Source organism: Notolabrus celidotus, chromosome 5, assembly GCF_009762535.1.
Source record: "Notolabrus celidotus isolate fNotCel1 chromosome 5, fNotCel1.pri, whole genome shotgun sequence".
NCBI classification, from domain to species: domain Eukaryota; kingdom Metazoa; phylum Chordata; class Actinopteri; order Labriformes; family Labridae; genus Notolabrus; species Notolabrus celidotus.
In genome coordinates, this window is record NC_048276.1 from 19,116,580 (window position 1) to 19,129,795 (window position 13,216).

Sequence of the window (13,216 nt, forward strand, 5' to 3'; positions counted from 1 at the left end):
TCCTTTAAGTTTATCTCAAGTCAGAGGAAACTTCAAGAAGAAGAGTCACACATTAATAAACCACGAGGCAGTGTGGCTAACCCCAAAACACTTTTTAAAAGTATCAACTGGATTTAAATCCTGAATCACACGAGAAAAGAAAGAACATTGTTTGTTTATGGTTGAATCACCCAGCACTGTTTGGGTGATCCACTAATTTTTTATGTCAAGTAAGAGTTAGATTTTGATTTTCCAAGTTGTAGCATTTATTTAACTAAAATATAAAACTATATGGATATTCAAACAACTACAGACAACAGTTTTCAACAGATTAATAGCTAAATTATGGAGTGAAACTGAGTTATGAGTAATCTTAAAACTGTTTTGTTTCTTTGTGTGCAAGACACAGGGCCTGTCTCGTGTCTGTCTTCTACAAACTTTTTAATGTAAAAACTAAGAAACATTTCAGATTGTTGAATTGCAACAAAGTTCATGATGTGCCTTTACAAATAAAAATGTGTCCCCTTCTCAGTGAGGGGCATCTGGGTGAAAACATTTAGGTTCTAATGACCACAGGACGGGTTGGTGCAGCTGATGTTGTGTCCAGAGTTTCCTCAATGCTTTCCTTACAGCAGGGCGGGACACTTACCCTTTGTTTGCGAGCGTGATTCCTCCTCTTAAAAAACAAAATCAGCTTCTTCCTCATGACTTGGTTCCTGTAAGAGCACAAAAACGGTTCACTAAAATAGACGGTATGAAGATATTTGCTTTTAAAGAAAATGATTGTGACTTTTACCAGGAAGTATTAGAAGATGCATAACATTTATAAAAGTAATGCCCGCCAGAAAGCTATTATTTCAGCAGAGAACAGACCCTCAGGATGAAGGGAAATTGGTCTGAACATATTGTTATTTATCTTTAGTGTGAGTGGTACAAATTACTGGGAACTGTTGTGTTTACACATGATGGTGGCTGCAGGGGGGAGAGAAGTGAGAGAGCTGACCCTGGGAGTGTGGTCTGTACAGCAGATTCACACAGAGATGGTCTCTGTCCTGATAACAGGCTGAGCCAGATGGGCTGCTCTCATAGTACACACTGATAAGGGTTTGATCCTTGACAGTGTGGCCTTCAACCCCACAAATAAAACTTTTAGCTTTAGACACAAGTGCACGCTCTCTCACTTCCCTTCTCTCCTTGGTGTCAGTAGGACAGCCTATTCAGGTGACTCAGCAATCAGATTAGACAGAATTATCGGTTTGTTTGTCAGCATTACTTCAAACACTGTCCTAAGCTGAGGCCTTACCTATCTTGTTAGCGTGCTGAACATCATGTCTGCTAGTAACTTCCTGCTCGAAAGATGTTCATGAAGTGAATCTAAGTGACAAATGCAGATACTTACGTCTTAATGTTGTCATGGTACACCTTGGTGTCTGAAGGCTGGTTGTAGAGGGGCTAAAAAAAGAGAAAAGCAGACCAGGATAGAGTGGAGGATTAGTCATTATCTTGTAGATGAGGAGCAGTATACAAGCTGCTGAGCTAAGATTGACTCTTTCCTAAAAGCTCATTCAAGGGCAAAATGTCTTAAGCATTTCATCACATACCAGCTCAACCTTTGGACCCAGGCCTTCCAGGATTTTATGGGCCTCTTCTGCTTTTTTCTAGAATAAAAAATAAGAAGAGTTCATTTATTTACACGGTTTACAAAGAAAAGAGGAACAAAGTGAGCAAAAGCGAAACATTTTACCCACTGATCAATATCACATACAGTAAGTGTTGCTTACTGTGGTGTTTACAGAAAAGAAAAACAACTTGGTGGTGCAGCACAGAAGGGGAAGTATTTAAACCTAGGGCACTGGTTGAAAACATTCAACCCTTGTATGAATAATTCAACTTCCCTGTTTGGTTGCTGATAAGATGTGTTGTCTTAAAATAGTACGAATAAAGATCAGGGAAAATCATCAACTCAAGTCTGTCATATCATGTCCTTATATAGCTTTTAGTCATTTTTAATCGTTTGGTGCTATTTGTACTTTTCTTTTCTTCTCTTTTTTGTTTGTTTGTTTGTTTGTGTTTTGGTTTCTCCTCTACCTTCTTATTTTGATCTTATTTTACTCTATTTTATCTTTGTTTAATCTTGATCTTTTTAGGGAGCCTTTTTAACATCAGGCAAGGGACTACGGATGTAAACTAGCCTTTTGGCTAATTCTGGCATATTTACAGAAGTGTTAATTAATATGCATGGTCCTTTTAAATAACACCTAAATAAATAAGTCACTTAAGACAAATGCTACAAGTCCTGAAAAAGAAGAACTCTTGTGTGATTAGTTTCAGATGCTGTAATCTGGTCTTATGAAATGTATCAATGCAGTTTTATAAGTGAACAGCTTCACCTGCCTGAGAGCACCCACAACACAAGAACACATCTATAAATACACCTGAGGAGAGAATGCATCCGCTGTAGCATAATTAACAGTGCTAGCAAAGGCAGTTGTCCTGGATCAGTGCGTACACAGCTGCCAGATTTGATGCTTTGCACGCTGCAGGAGCAGCCTCACAGCCTGAAGGGTTAATGGCTGACTGAGAAGGAAGGCGTGTCTCAGCACTCTCCTACCACAACACTGTCTGACAGAAGTGAACTACAGTGACCTCTAAAAACACACACACACAATCATTTTCTAATTGTTCAGTTGAAATATAGATAGTAAGGGCAGCCTCTGGTCTTGACTGTTGGTTCAATGTTTTCCTGATTTACTTTTAGAGACGTTTTGGAAAACAAATGAGGAAATGTGTGATACAAACATAGTTACTGTTTAGCACCACTGCTTACAAAACAGGATATTTCAACAACAGAATGGGATTCCTGCAGATCTAAGAGTAGCCACAAACATAACGCCTGTTACATTTGTATAATCAGACATGTGATTTTCAGGACTTTTTGCCTTTACTTGATAGGACAGTTTGAGAGGGACGAGAATTGTTGGGAGAGAGATAATTGCAGATTTTCCAAGTTTGGATAGAGCTACTGAGTTTTGCACCTTGTTTAAACTTCCATTACAATAATCACACAGACACAAAGCGCTGTTTTTAAAAGTAAACTTAAGACTTACCTTTCTAATTGAGCTTTTAATTTGGAGTAGTTAATTTTAGCCCTGGACTGCATTATTATTATTATTTTTATTACTATTTTAATCATTATTATTTAAATCTTTTTTTAACATTTATTTATCTTATTTATAAAAATTAAGTTTAATTACATTTATTTTATTTTTTTACATATTTTTTTTATTATTAAGTAAATGTAATTATCTATTTATTTCTCGTGTTCATCTGATCTTGTTAACGCTACCTTATTTTTAACTTATCTTTCCACTATTATTAATTTTATTAATTTTACTGTATTGATTTTATTTTATTTTTAAGTATTTTATTTATAATCCTGCCTTTTATAATTTTACCATTGCTGTTGATTTCTGTCTCTCTGTTATTCTGTGAAGCACTTTGGGCTGCATGTTATTATGTATGAAAGGTGCTATAGAAATAAAGTTGAGTTGAGTTAATTGAGACCAGGTCAAACTTTATCAGTACTACGTTGTTCAATAAGTACCATGAGATTGGCACGAAGCTACAGTCAAATCTTACTGAGGAGTAAATGCAAAGCACCGCAATCAAACACAAGCAGCTAGCTAACACGGCCCACCGCAGTCAATTCAAAAACAACAGGATGATTTGATCCCAAACATTAGGAGGGATCCTCGGAAATTAGAAGAAGAAAGAAGAATGCCTCCAAATTGATGCTGGACTTCCACCAGATCTTTGTGTGGTCCGTCTCCGCTCCACTGCAGTTTTCAGAACGCAGCACGGTGCAGGACCTCTAACCTGTTGACTCCAGGCTTGGCTCTGCTAATTAAGACGGGTTGTTGTTGTAGTTAAGTGTAAATTGATCTAGTGTCAACAGGGAGGGTTTATTAACAGATTTTAATGTCCCTGACTTACTGTCCCGCTCGATCATCGCTGTGGTAATTGATGCGTTGTGCATTAGCCGGATGTATGTTGGGATATTTTCTTTTTTTTCCTCACTAAATAGCTTACTACTTCCTTCTTTAAAGATGAGTGTGTTTTTTTATGGGTTTCAGGAGTCACATGGGACAAAATCTAACGAAATCTGGATAAGTCTGGAAGAATTACGTCTCTGATGCTGCACTCCTGTGTGTGAAATTGAACGGCCAACTTTTTTTCATCTTAACATCCACCAAACTATTACCTGCAAGCCGTGAGTAAAAAGTCTGTATGAAGTCAAGGTGAGTCACTGCTCTGTTGACGCAGCAGGTAACAGTCTTAATGAAATCTCACAATGGGCCATTTTTGCACTGGTATTCCACCACAGCCCTGTAATGAAGCTCCTCTGTCACTTTGCCTTTGCACGTTTACATTGAACCCCCAAACAGCAAAACATCGGTGTCCCAGTGAATGATGTTACATTGCATTACAGCTTTGAGAAAAAACGAGAGGCTTAACTTGTGAAGTAACAATGCACACACATGGATGTGAACACACTGCCCGTCCAACATCTACACTGAGAGCATTTCACTTCTATTACAACTCTGTTTCTACATCTGATGGCCACTCGGCGGCAAAAAACTTTGACCATGTCCCCATGCATATACTCTGAGGACAAAGCTTAACAGAAGTATAGCAGTTCCATCCTGAAGATGTACGAGGGGGTTATTCAACAACTGTGTTTGTTTTGCAGAAAAATACTTACACAGATAGACAAAGAGTGTGTCAGAGAGTGTGCATGTGTGAAAGGCAGTTCCAGAAAGTATCCGGCCCTGAATGTCTGGAAATTATCCAGAAAATGTCAAGAGTTCATGTGTGAAATGGTCTCAAAATAAACCTTATCATGTAGACCTTCTTTTATTGAAGATGTAAAAGACTCAAACCTGTGCTAATGCTTGTCTTTATCACAGCTCACGCGTGGCTCTAAGCAAATAGGAAACAGTCCGAGACTGATATCTCCAACAGGCATATGGGAATAAAACTGAACTCCACACCACAGCCATTCAGTTAGATCAGGGGTTCTCAAACTTTTTGGGGCCAGGGACCCCTTACAGGTGAGAACATTTTCCAAGGGCCCCCTCATAATTGTAACATAGATTAAGCACATGCTTACTACCATTTGCACTCAAAGATGCCCTTGGAACTATTTGTATTGTAAAACGTATCAATCTAAATACTTCCGACCTGTACCATAGTGATCCACAGAAAACACTGCACCATCTGTGTTTTGTGGCGGATGTATTCCTCGTCTTTCGCTGGAAAAAGTCTTTAGCTTTGTCCTTATATTCCGAGTGATCAGATGTCGCTTTAGCTTGGCTGGCTTCATAGCTCTGTTCGCTAGCATCTGAAGACACATGGCGCATTTTGGTCTACCGTCACTGTTCTCAATAAAACCACACTCTATATACCTGTCATCATATTTTCTTAATTTAGCTAGCTTGGGCTTAGCATCACTTGACGATGTGAACTGGTTTAGAAATGGCTCCATGCTCGCGAGCTAGTAGGCCAAGCTAAGTAGGTAATAGGAATGGGAACAGTTGTGACTGGAGTCAAGTATGTATGAGTGATACGTGACAGATTGATGTGACGTGTCGCAATCATATCAGTTTCTATTGGCCCAATGTCAACTAGGGTGGGAGTAATGGGCACAATATGCTGGTTTCATTGGCGCAAATGGTCCTCATCTTTATATATGCTGTTTTTAATGACACAGCACAATTTTATAATTTATTAGATATTTATTATAATAATTTCACAGACCCCCACGCTATGGTTCACGGACCCCCAGGGGTCCTAGGACCCCACTTTGAGAACCACTTAGTTAGAGGATAAAAGGCACAGACAGCTGAACACAGATAAATTTAAAAACACATGTTCAAATAAATTTATGTGCAGAAAAGCTTGGTTCGAGGGGTTCTCTATGGTTACCCCCTGCTGTGAGGACACAGCAAAGACGCATCTGTCCTCAGCTTGGAACGGCTCCATTCCTTTTAAGGGAGTATCACCAAGGCCAGTGGAAAACAAAAGTAACTTCTTCCAGCTTTTATGATGCACAGAGACGACGGATGAAACAAAAGCTGCCTTTGTGGAAGACACAAACAAATGTCCAAGGAGAACTGATGTCTGTTGTTGTTGTGTTTGCATCAGATGACTTACTCTGTTCTCATCATAGATGATCTGGACGATGCTGCGGTGCTTGTGCTCCACTGGGGGAGGGGTCACTGGCTTTTCTGGCTCCACTGGCTTCGCTGCTTCCTCCTCTAGTTGTTGCTAAGAGACAACAACGACAGGAAATATTTTGACCAATAGTACATGCAAAAACACACCAAATATTTACAAGAAAACATGGGTAGCATACTTTGTTACACACACTATCACCCATTTCAACTTCTGTATGGTTTTAATCTAGATTTGTTTTTACATGAAAAAGAAGAAAGCAGACTCATCTGCTCTGTGTTGATCTAAACTCATGATCTCTGAGATACATGCAGGCATTATCAGATTATTTCTACAGGCTTGTTCAAGTTGAAGTCACCAGTTCAGCTCGTCCGCCTTCGAGGCCACTGCTGACGCTGACAGACAAGCTGAACTGTTGACTGTTTGGTCGTTCAATGTTTACAAGTTAAAGGTTATCTTAACTACAGGTTACAGCGACGAGATTCGAGGTATTCCTGAAATACCTGAAAATAAACAAACAAATGAATCTTTGTGAAATGCAGACTGAAAAAAAAAAGCTGCACAATCTCTCAGTCATGCTCAGCTTACATTTCTATCTAATGAGAGGGAATTCAAAAAATGATAACAGAGGTAAACAGCTGCACTGTTGAAAACAGCACTAAATAAAAACAGTCCAATTTATAGAGGAAGGACGGGCTGACGAAACATAAACAAGTAACCCTTCAATTGTGGAGATTTCTTTTTTGAATGCAGTTTGAAAAACAAACACCTGCAGGGCTACAGCCAATTAAGCCAACCTAGCTTTAAAAGAGTGTCCTCAGTAGTTTAATTATGACGCTACCAAGAGACCAAATACGAGTGTGGCAGTCTGCTTCATCACAATGTGTGGTTAACAGGGAAGTACATTTTAAGTATTTTCCGTGATGGATTTTTGGAAATGTTAACGATCAATTATCGATTAATCAATTAAAAAAAACATTATTATTCTTATGTCAAAAACAAGGCCAAATGCATTTTCCCCCCTAAATTCTATTTTCTACAGCAACAAAATGCATATAACTGATGGTATTGTATACGGGTACAACATGTTTAACACGCTGAATATCAACGATCAGGCTCATAAAATATTCTCAGCGGACATAATCTTATAAAGTGAAGGCTCATAATACTAACAGAAACGTACTTCAGACTCACAGTGTCCAGTTTTCTGCCTACTCGTTCTTATTGAGAAAAATAAACATGTGTATTCGGTCAGGTGTCAGCCAGGAGCACAACCAGGTCATAATCAGTCCAGCTGCAGAAAAGCCCAGACGGCTCTGATGTTGCTGGCTTTGTATCCAAAGGTGGGGAAATGTTCTTTTTAAAGTTGTCAACCTTCGTGTCCGTGTCGTTGTTGGCAGCATTTGCGTATTGATCCTCTTTAAAAAGCGAAGACCTGACGCACAGCCGCCAGCTGAGCATCTCCGCTTCACATCAAAACATGCTTTACACTGAAAACACCTCCCTGATAGCTGATAGCTAATATGACACCACATGATGTTTGTTCCATGTGACGGAAAACTGAAAACAAAAATGTGTGTTTCGAGTACTTCCTTAACAATCAATTAATCGATAATCGATTAATTGTGTGCATCCCTAGTGGTTACATTTCTGTGGAGGAACAAATCAGACGTCAGCAGTGGAGAATCTGTGGCTTTGATGTATCTATGGCATACATTCAAAGGAGGTATAAGTACAAGTCAGGCTTTAGCAGCAGCTTTCTCATTAACACGGTTACAAAATGTTGAAACAAATGCCCTCAAGGAGGTGAAGTGTTCAGGCTGTTTTTGTTCACAGTATCCCTAAATTCTAAATTGTATCACAAAGACTTTCACACGATGGCTTGATTGCAAAATGAGAGAAGAAACTATTCAAAATACATCCACCACACGTAAGTGACTCCACTGTCAAAACACAGCAAACACAATCTACAACACACCTCATGCTGTCCTCGTGATTTATCATTATGCATCATTTCAAAGAAGCAAATCATGTTAAATTAACCAACCCTCGTTGCTGTGGTAATATCACATCAGTCTCACATGGGTTACTGATAAAATAGGAAGTGACGCTGTTGTTAAGGTTGTTATGATACCACAATTTTCAATTTAGATATCAAACCGGTAACAATCAAACAATGTCAATACCATTTTGTAAATAGTGGTAATATTAAAAAATAATATATACACCCAAAATATATATTTCAGCTGATTCTCATTGCTCAACCAGAAGAAGTGTGCAGTGGTGTGTGTATCTGCAGAGTGTGCTCTCTCTTATTTTCTTATTTATGGTGTCAGTCATTGTGCAGTGTCGTAGACCTCACAGCCAACAGGTTAAAGCTGATAACATACAAGGACTAGGTGACTTCCCTGTCTCTCTGCTCGGCTCCCAGTTTGTCTACAATACACATTTTGTAACATGTGATGCTAAAAGAATGAAACAATATGTCAATATTTGCTGATCTATGACTAAGAACAATTAGCTGTGTAATCAGTGTGACAAAGGCGGAGCAGAGAGACGTAGCAAGCAAAGAAGGGTGATAAAATCCTGCACTTTCTGCAGAGCTGTGGGCGTATTTGTTAGTTCTTTAGAGAAGTTATTTGATCAGCTGTGAAACAATCACAAAATACCATAAAGGTATTTCACTAACCATGCTTGCTACAGCTTTTGGTTCTATCAGTCTGTAGCTACTATCACGTTTAAAAATAAAGGATATTGTTTTAGTGTGGTATTGAAAAGTATCATGTATCTTTTTTTTACACATTGTGTTTCATTTATAGTCGGAGACAAAAAAAAAGGTCTTCAAGTGGTTTCTAACCTGCTTTTTCTTCAGCTTGAAAATCTGCTGCTCTACTTTAGCGATCTCTCTGTCCACACGGTCCATGCTCTGGATCAGCTCCTCCTTGGATAGCTTTGAGGGAGAGTTGTCCTGTTCATCCCCCAGGTGTAGTGCGTGTCCTCCTTGGGATGGGGAATCAACTTTGACAGAGAACTGAGACTCCTAAAAGATTTTTAAAAAATCATCACAACGTGCCAAGGTTCACAGGGCAAAATCTTTAGATCCCATGCTGAAGTCCACCCTACGCAGTTATATCCTGCAAACTTCAAAATTTAAACTATGACCTTTAATTGGGGTACTGTATATCTTTCAAGAAAATATAAACAAACACATACAGCCATTATAAAGCACCTAGAATAGACAGAAATCTGTCTTCACTATAAGGAGAGTGCTACAAAAGTTCTGCTAACCACTTTCAAGGTTCAACAGTGTCAGCTGACTTAACATGCAAGATTAAAAACAGACCAAACAGACTAATTTGTTCATAGCAGTTGATGGAGAGGAACAAGTCCCACCTTTTTGACCTCTACGCTGGCTCTCAGACTGTCCTGTACTGAGTGGGACATGGGCAGGACGATACCCCCCGCTGTGGGAGGAGTGCGGCTGATGTGAGACTCAGCAATAGTCTCCATGCGAGGCCGTTTAGAATCCAAGGCCTCTTGCTCCGCATGGGATGTGATGGAGTGAAACTGCTGTTCGTAGCCATGGCGTCTCTCTGGAGGCCTGAGGAACAGAAGTAAACAAGACATTAACAGACATAGTGGAACAAACATCCGGTCGTCTAGATGTTTAATTCCAAAAAGTGTTATCTGGGGACAGCGTCCCTGAGGGAGTGCAGAGAGAAACCTTCTACTACACAAATAAAAAAGAAAACAGAACTCAGAAAAAGTTTGAGGATGTTGTTGTTTGTCAGATTTTTAGGAGGCAAGCTGGATAGTTGTAAGTTTAGGTCTTACCTTTCAGTTCCAGGGTGGAATTCAGAGAGTAAAGAGGGTCTTCTTCGACCTTGAGGATCTTGCATGTGAGTCCGATAGTCTGGGACGGTGAAATCCTGAAGAAGAGAGAGATACAGAAAACAACATTATGAAGTAACCTGATAAAAATTGTGACAGCATCAAACATGCCCAGCATTCATTTCTTCATACCAGAAAAAAAATCAGTTCCTGACAGCATAATGACAAACAAACATCCCCTTAAACCGGCACAACCACCTCTGGAGAGGCTGGCAAAGGTTCTGGTTTCTGACTCGTCTAGTTTGTGTCGTGTGGTTCAGACACACAGCTCAAAAAAGTAAGTGCTGGGTAAAAAGCAGAACTTTAATGAATTCACATACAGCAGATCAATTTTTGATCCCATGTGATTTCAATTATGGAATAGAGCTGTTACCTGTAGTTGATTTTACTAAAAGACTAAGGCTGTTTTCGAAACGGCCTGCAACATACTACTTACTAATGTAGTATTCAGTAGGTACTGCCTACAACATACTGCGTTTGAATTTAGCATGTAGTATGTCTGTTCTGTTCGATCTGTGTTGCAGTACGCTGGGCCAGACGTCACTGAATCTCCGGTTTTGGAAAGTGGGAGTAAACACGGCCAAGCTGATAGCGAAACTGCTTCATTAGCATCACTAAAGATATAAAAAGTTAAGAAGTGGTTAATATGTAATTTAATAGTTTTCACAGCACCTAAAAACTGAGTTCCCCCTCAAAAAAGACAAGGAAAAGAAAAAATGGAACGATCGCTGTGCATTGTGGGAAACAGTGCCCGAGGCAGACTGGTCCGATGCATACTGTGAAATTTTCCTGAATCAGTATGACATTCGGCGAGTTTAGCATACTGCAGATTTTGCTCTTGTTCACATACTACTTACTACATACTGAATTTTGGCCAAATCAGTACGTACTGCTAGTGTAGCCGGCGGTTTTGAAAACAGCCCTAGTGATTTGAATCTCGGCAGGTCAGGTCATTCACAGGTGAGTTTGAGGAGAGAGTCCAGAGGGAGGGGGCAGCAACAGAAAAGGCATTTGGTCCTGGAGGAGCAGAGACTGCAGGCATCATTAAACTATCATTATTACCTGATAATTATTTGGGTAAAGTCATATTTTTGTCACTTTAAGAGATGTACCGGTGCAGCAAGAAGTCTGAGACATGATCAAAAACAATAGGCTATAAAATACAGCATCCATGTTGTTTCCCAAGTAGGACTTGAAGCTCTATAACAAACTCAAGTTGGAAAAATGACTTGCAAATTAGAGTAATTGGACCATCTGAGAGGGACGTAAATGAAGAGACTTCAGACGCAGCAGCAACCTGAATCAGGCCTATGAAGAGGCAGACTGTCTACAGGAACAGATACACTTCAATCCTAATCAATATGGCTGTCTACACTGGCGACTTCATTTGTGTTGGAACTTCACCAGTAGAACTGTGGCTTATGGGTGCTGTTAAAAGCTGTCTGAGGACCATCCTAGTGGCCCACAGGCTGAAATTATTGACAGTTTAATTGAAATATCCCCCCAGTTTGAGCTCAGCCAGGAACTGTTTGTAGGACGTCATCCCTCCCTCGCCGCCGACTGCATAATTTCCTGTAACTGTACTCAATCTGATAAAGGCAGAATTCCTTAATGGACACAGAAACTGCTGCAGCTCTGAGTATGAGACGAAGACACAATGTCAGTATTTGGATGCCTGATTGCTTAAAATTAAAAACTAATTAACTGTGCTTACCCCGCTCTGTTGGAATAACAAGGTTGACACATTTATCACACTTATTAGCAAGTAGGGGAGAAGGGGACAGGATTCCCATGTTGCTTAGAATAAGAACAAGAACCAGACAAAATGAACATATTTCATAACACATAGTAAAATCAGGGATGTTCAAGAACTGGGGCTACTATTGCATTAAGTTACTTTAACCAGCAGCTAGTGTTGTAGAACTCAAGGCCAGTCTTGGTCTCGAAGCCTCTTATTTCAGGTCTCGGTCTCGTCTCGGAATCTAAAGCATTTTTACTCGGTCTCGGACTGGGCGGACTCCGTATTTTATATCATGACCGGTCAAGACCACCAGGTTTGCACTCTGTGTCCCTGTCATTACTGTGATAAGAGAAAAACGAAACTTAAGGAGTCAAAAGAAAGTCAACAAAGACAAAACCAAACCTTGTTTGTTGCTGTCAATTGTATTTAAAGCAAACTTAAATAAAATAATCAGAAGTCTTTTATTTTGTTAACTCTCATCATGATTTTTCATTGATATATATGGTCTTGGTCTTCCCTCAGGCTGAAGATTTGCGATGCCAAAAAGCAGGACAAATAGGAAGAGAAACTCTTTTGTACCGATAGCAGTTAGCCCGCTTAACGATGCTGCATAACTGTTGTTTCCATGTTGTTGCTGTTGTTACCATTTTGAATGTTTTGATGTTGGTGTGATTTGTTGTACTGTTTTGTTTGTGTCACCGCTGAAAGACAAATTGCCCCACGGGGATAATAAAGAAACCTTGAACCTTAGTCCTGTCTCGGTCTCGCCCTGCCTTGGTCTTGGTCTTGACTCGGTCTCGGTCCCTAAATGTCTTGGCCTTGTCTTGGTCTTGGTGCACTCTGGTCTCAGACATGTCTTGGTCTCGGTTAATGTGGTCTTGACTACAACACTACCAGCAGCACTACACCTATTCATAAACTACGATACATGTTAAAGTCAATAAATGTATCAAAATATTTCTAACACTGAAAGCTTCAATCACAGCATTATTGTGTAAAGAGCACAGACATTATCATCAGCACAGCCTGACCTCCAAACACACCTGAACAAGCAAATTGCAGTTACAGGAAACATTTCTCAACTCCAGCGGCTTTCTTTTTTTTTTCAGATTACAGCAAACAATCCAAATGCTCAGAAATGGACCCCTGACACTTCCTTTGAAAGTAAGCTTCTAAGAAATATGTCATCACATATGACTGACGAGCATTACTCAACAGTCACAACAGTGAAATGAACGTTCCACTGGAATTCTGCAATGAAATACAGTCATGACAAACTCTATGACGGCATTATTTCAGCAGAACTGAAGGTAACAAATGTTTGTTCATCACTGAGAGGATGATTCGTGAATATCTATTCAACTTATTTCT

The 13,216-nt window shown here is 39.7% G+C and overlaps 1 protein-coding gene across 3 annotated transcripts in view; it reads right to left on the reverse strand.

Moving 5' to 3' along the window:
* The window catches only part of ncor1 (nuclear receptor corepressor 1), a 75,377-nt gene that overhangs the window by 54,884 nt on the left and 7,277 nt on the right, over positions 1 to 13,216 (reverse strand). For all 3 annotated transcript variants that reach the window (XM_034683924.1, XM_034683923.1, XM_034683925.1), the window contains exons 3-9: positions 10,048 to 10,142; positions 9,607 to 9,814; positions 9,071 to 9,253; positions 6,193 to 6,306; positions 1,581 to 1,637; positions 1,379 to 1,431; positions 629 to 695 (exon numbers count right to left, since the gene is read on the reverse strand). In XM_034683924.1, coding sequence (XP_034539815.1) covers positions 629 to 695; positions 1,379 to 1,431; positions 1,581 to 1,637; positions 6,193 to 6,306; positions 9,071 to 9,253; positions 9,607 to 9,814; positions 10,048 to 10,142 — 777 coding nt within the window. The remainder of the gene's footprint in view (positions 1 to 628; positions 696 to 1,378; positions 1,432 to 1,580; positions 1,638 to 6,192; positions 6,307 to 9,070; positions 9,254 to 9,606; positions 9,815 to 10,047; positions 10,143 to 13,216) is intronic.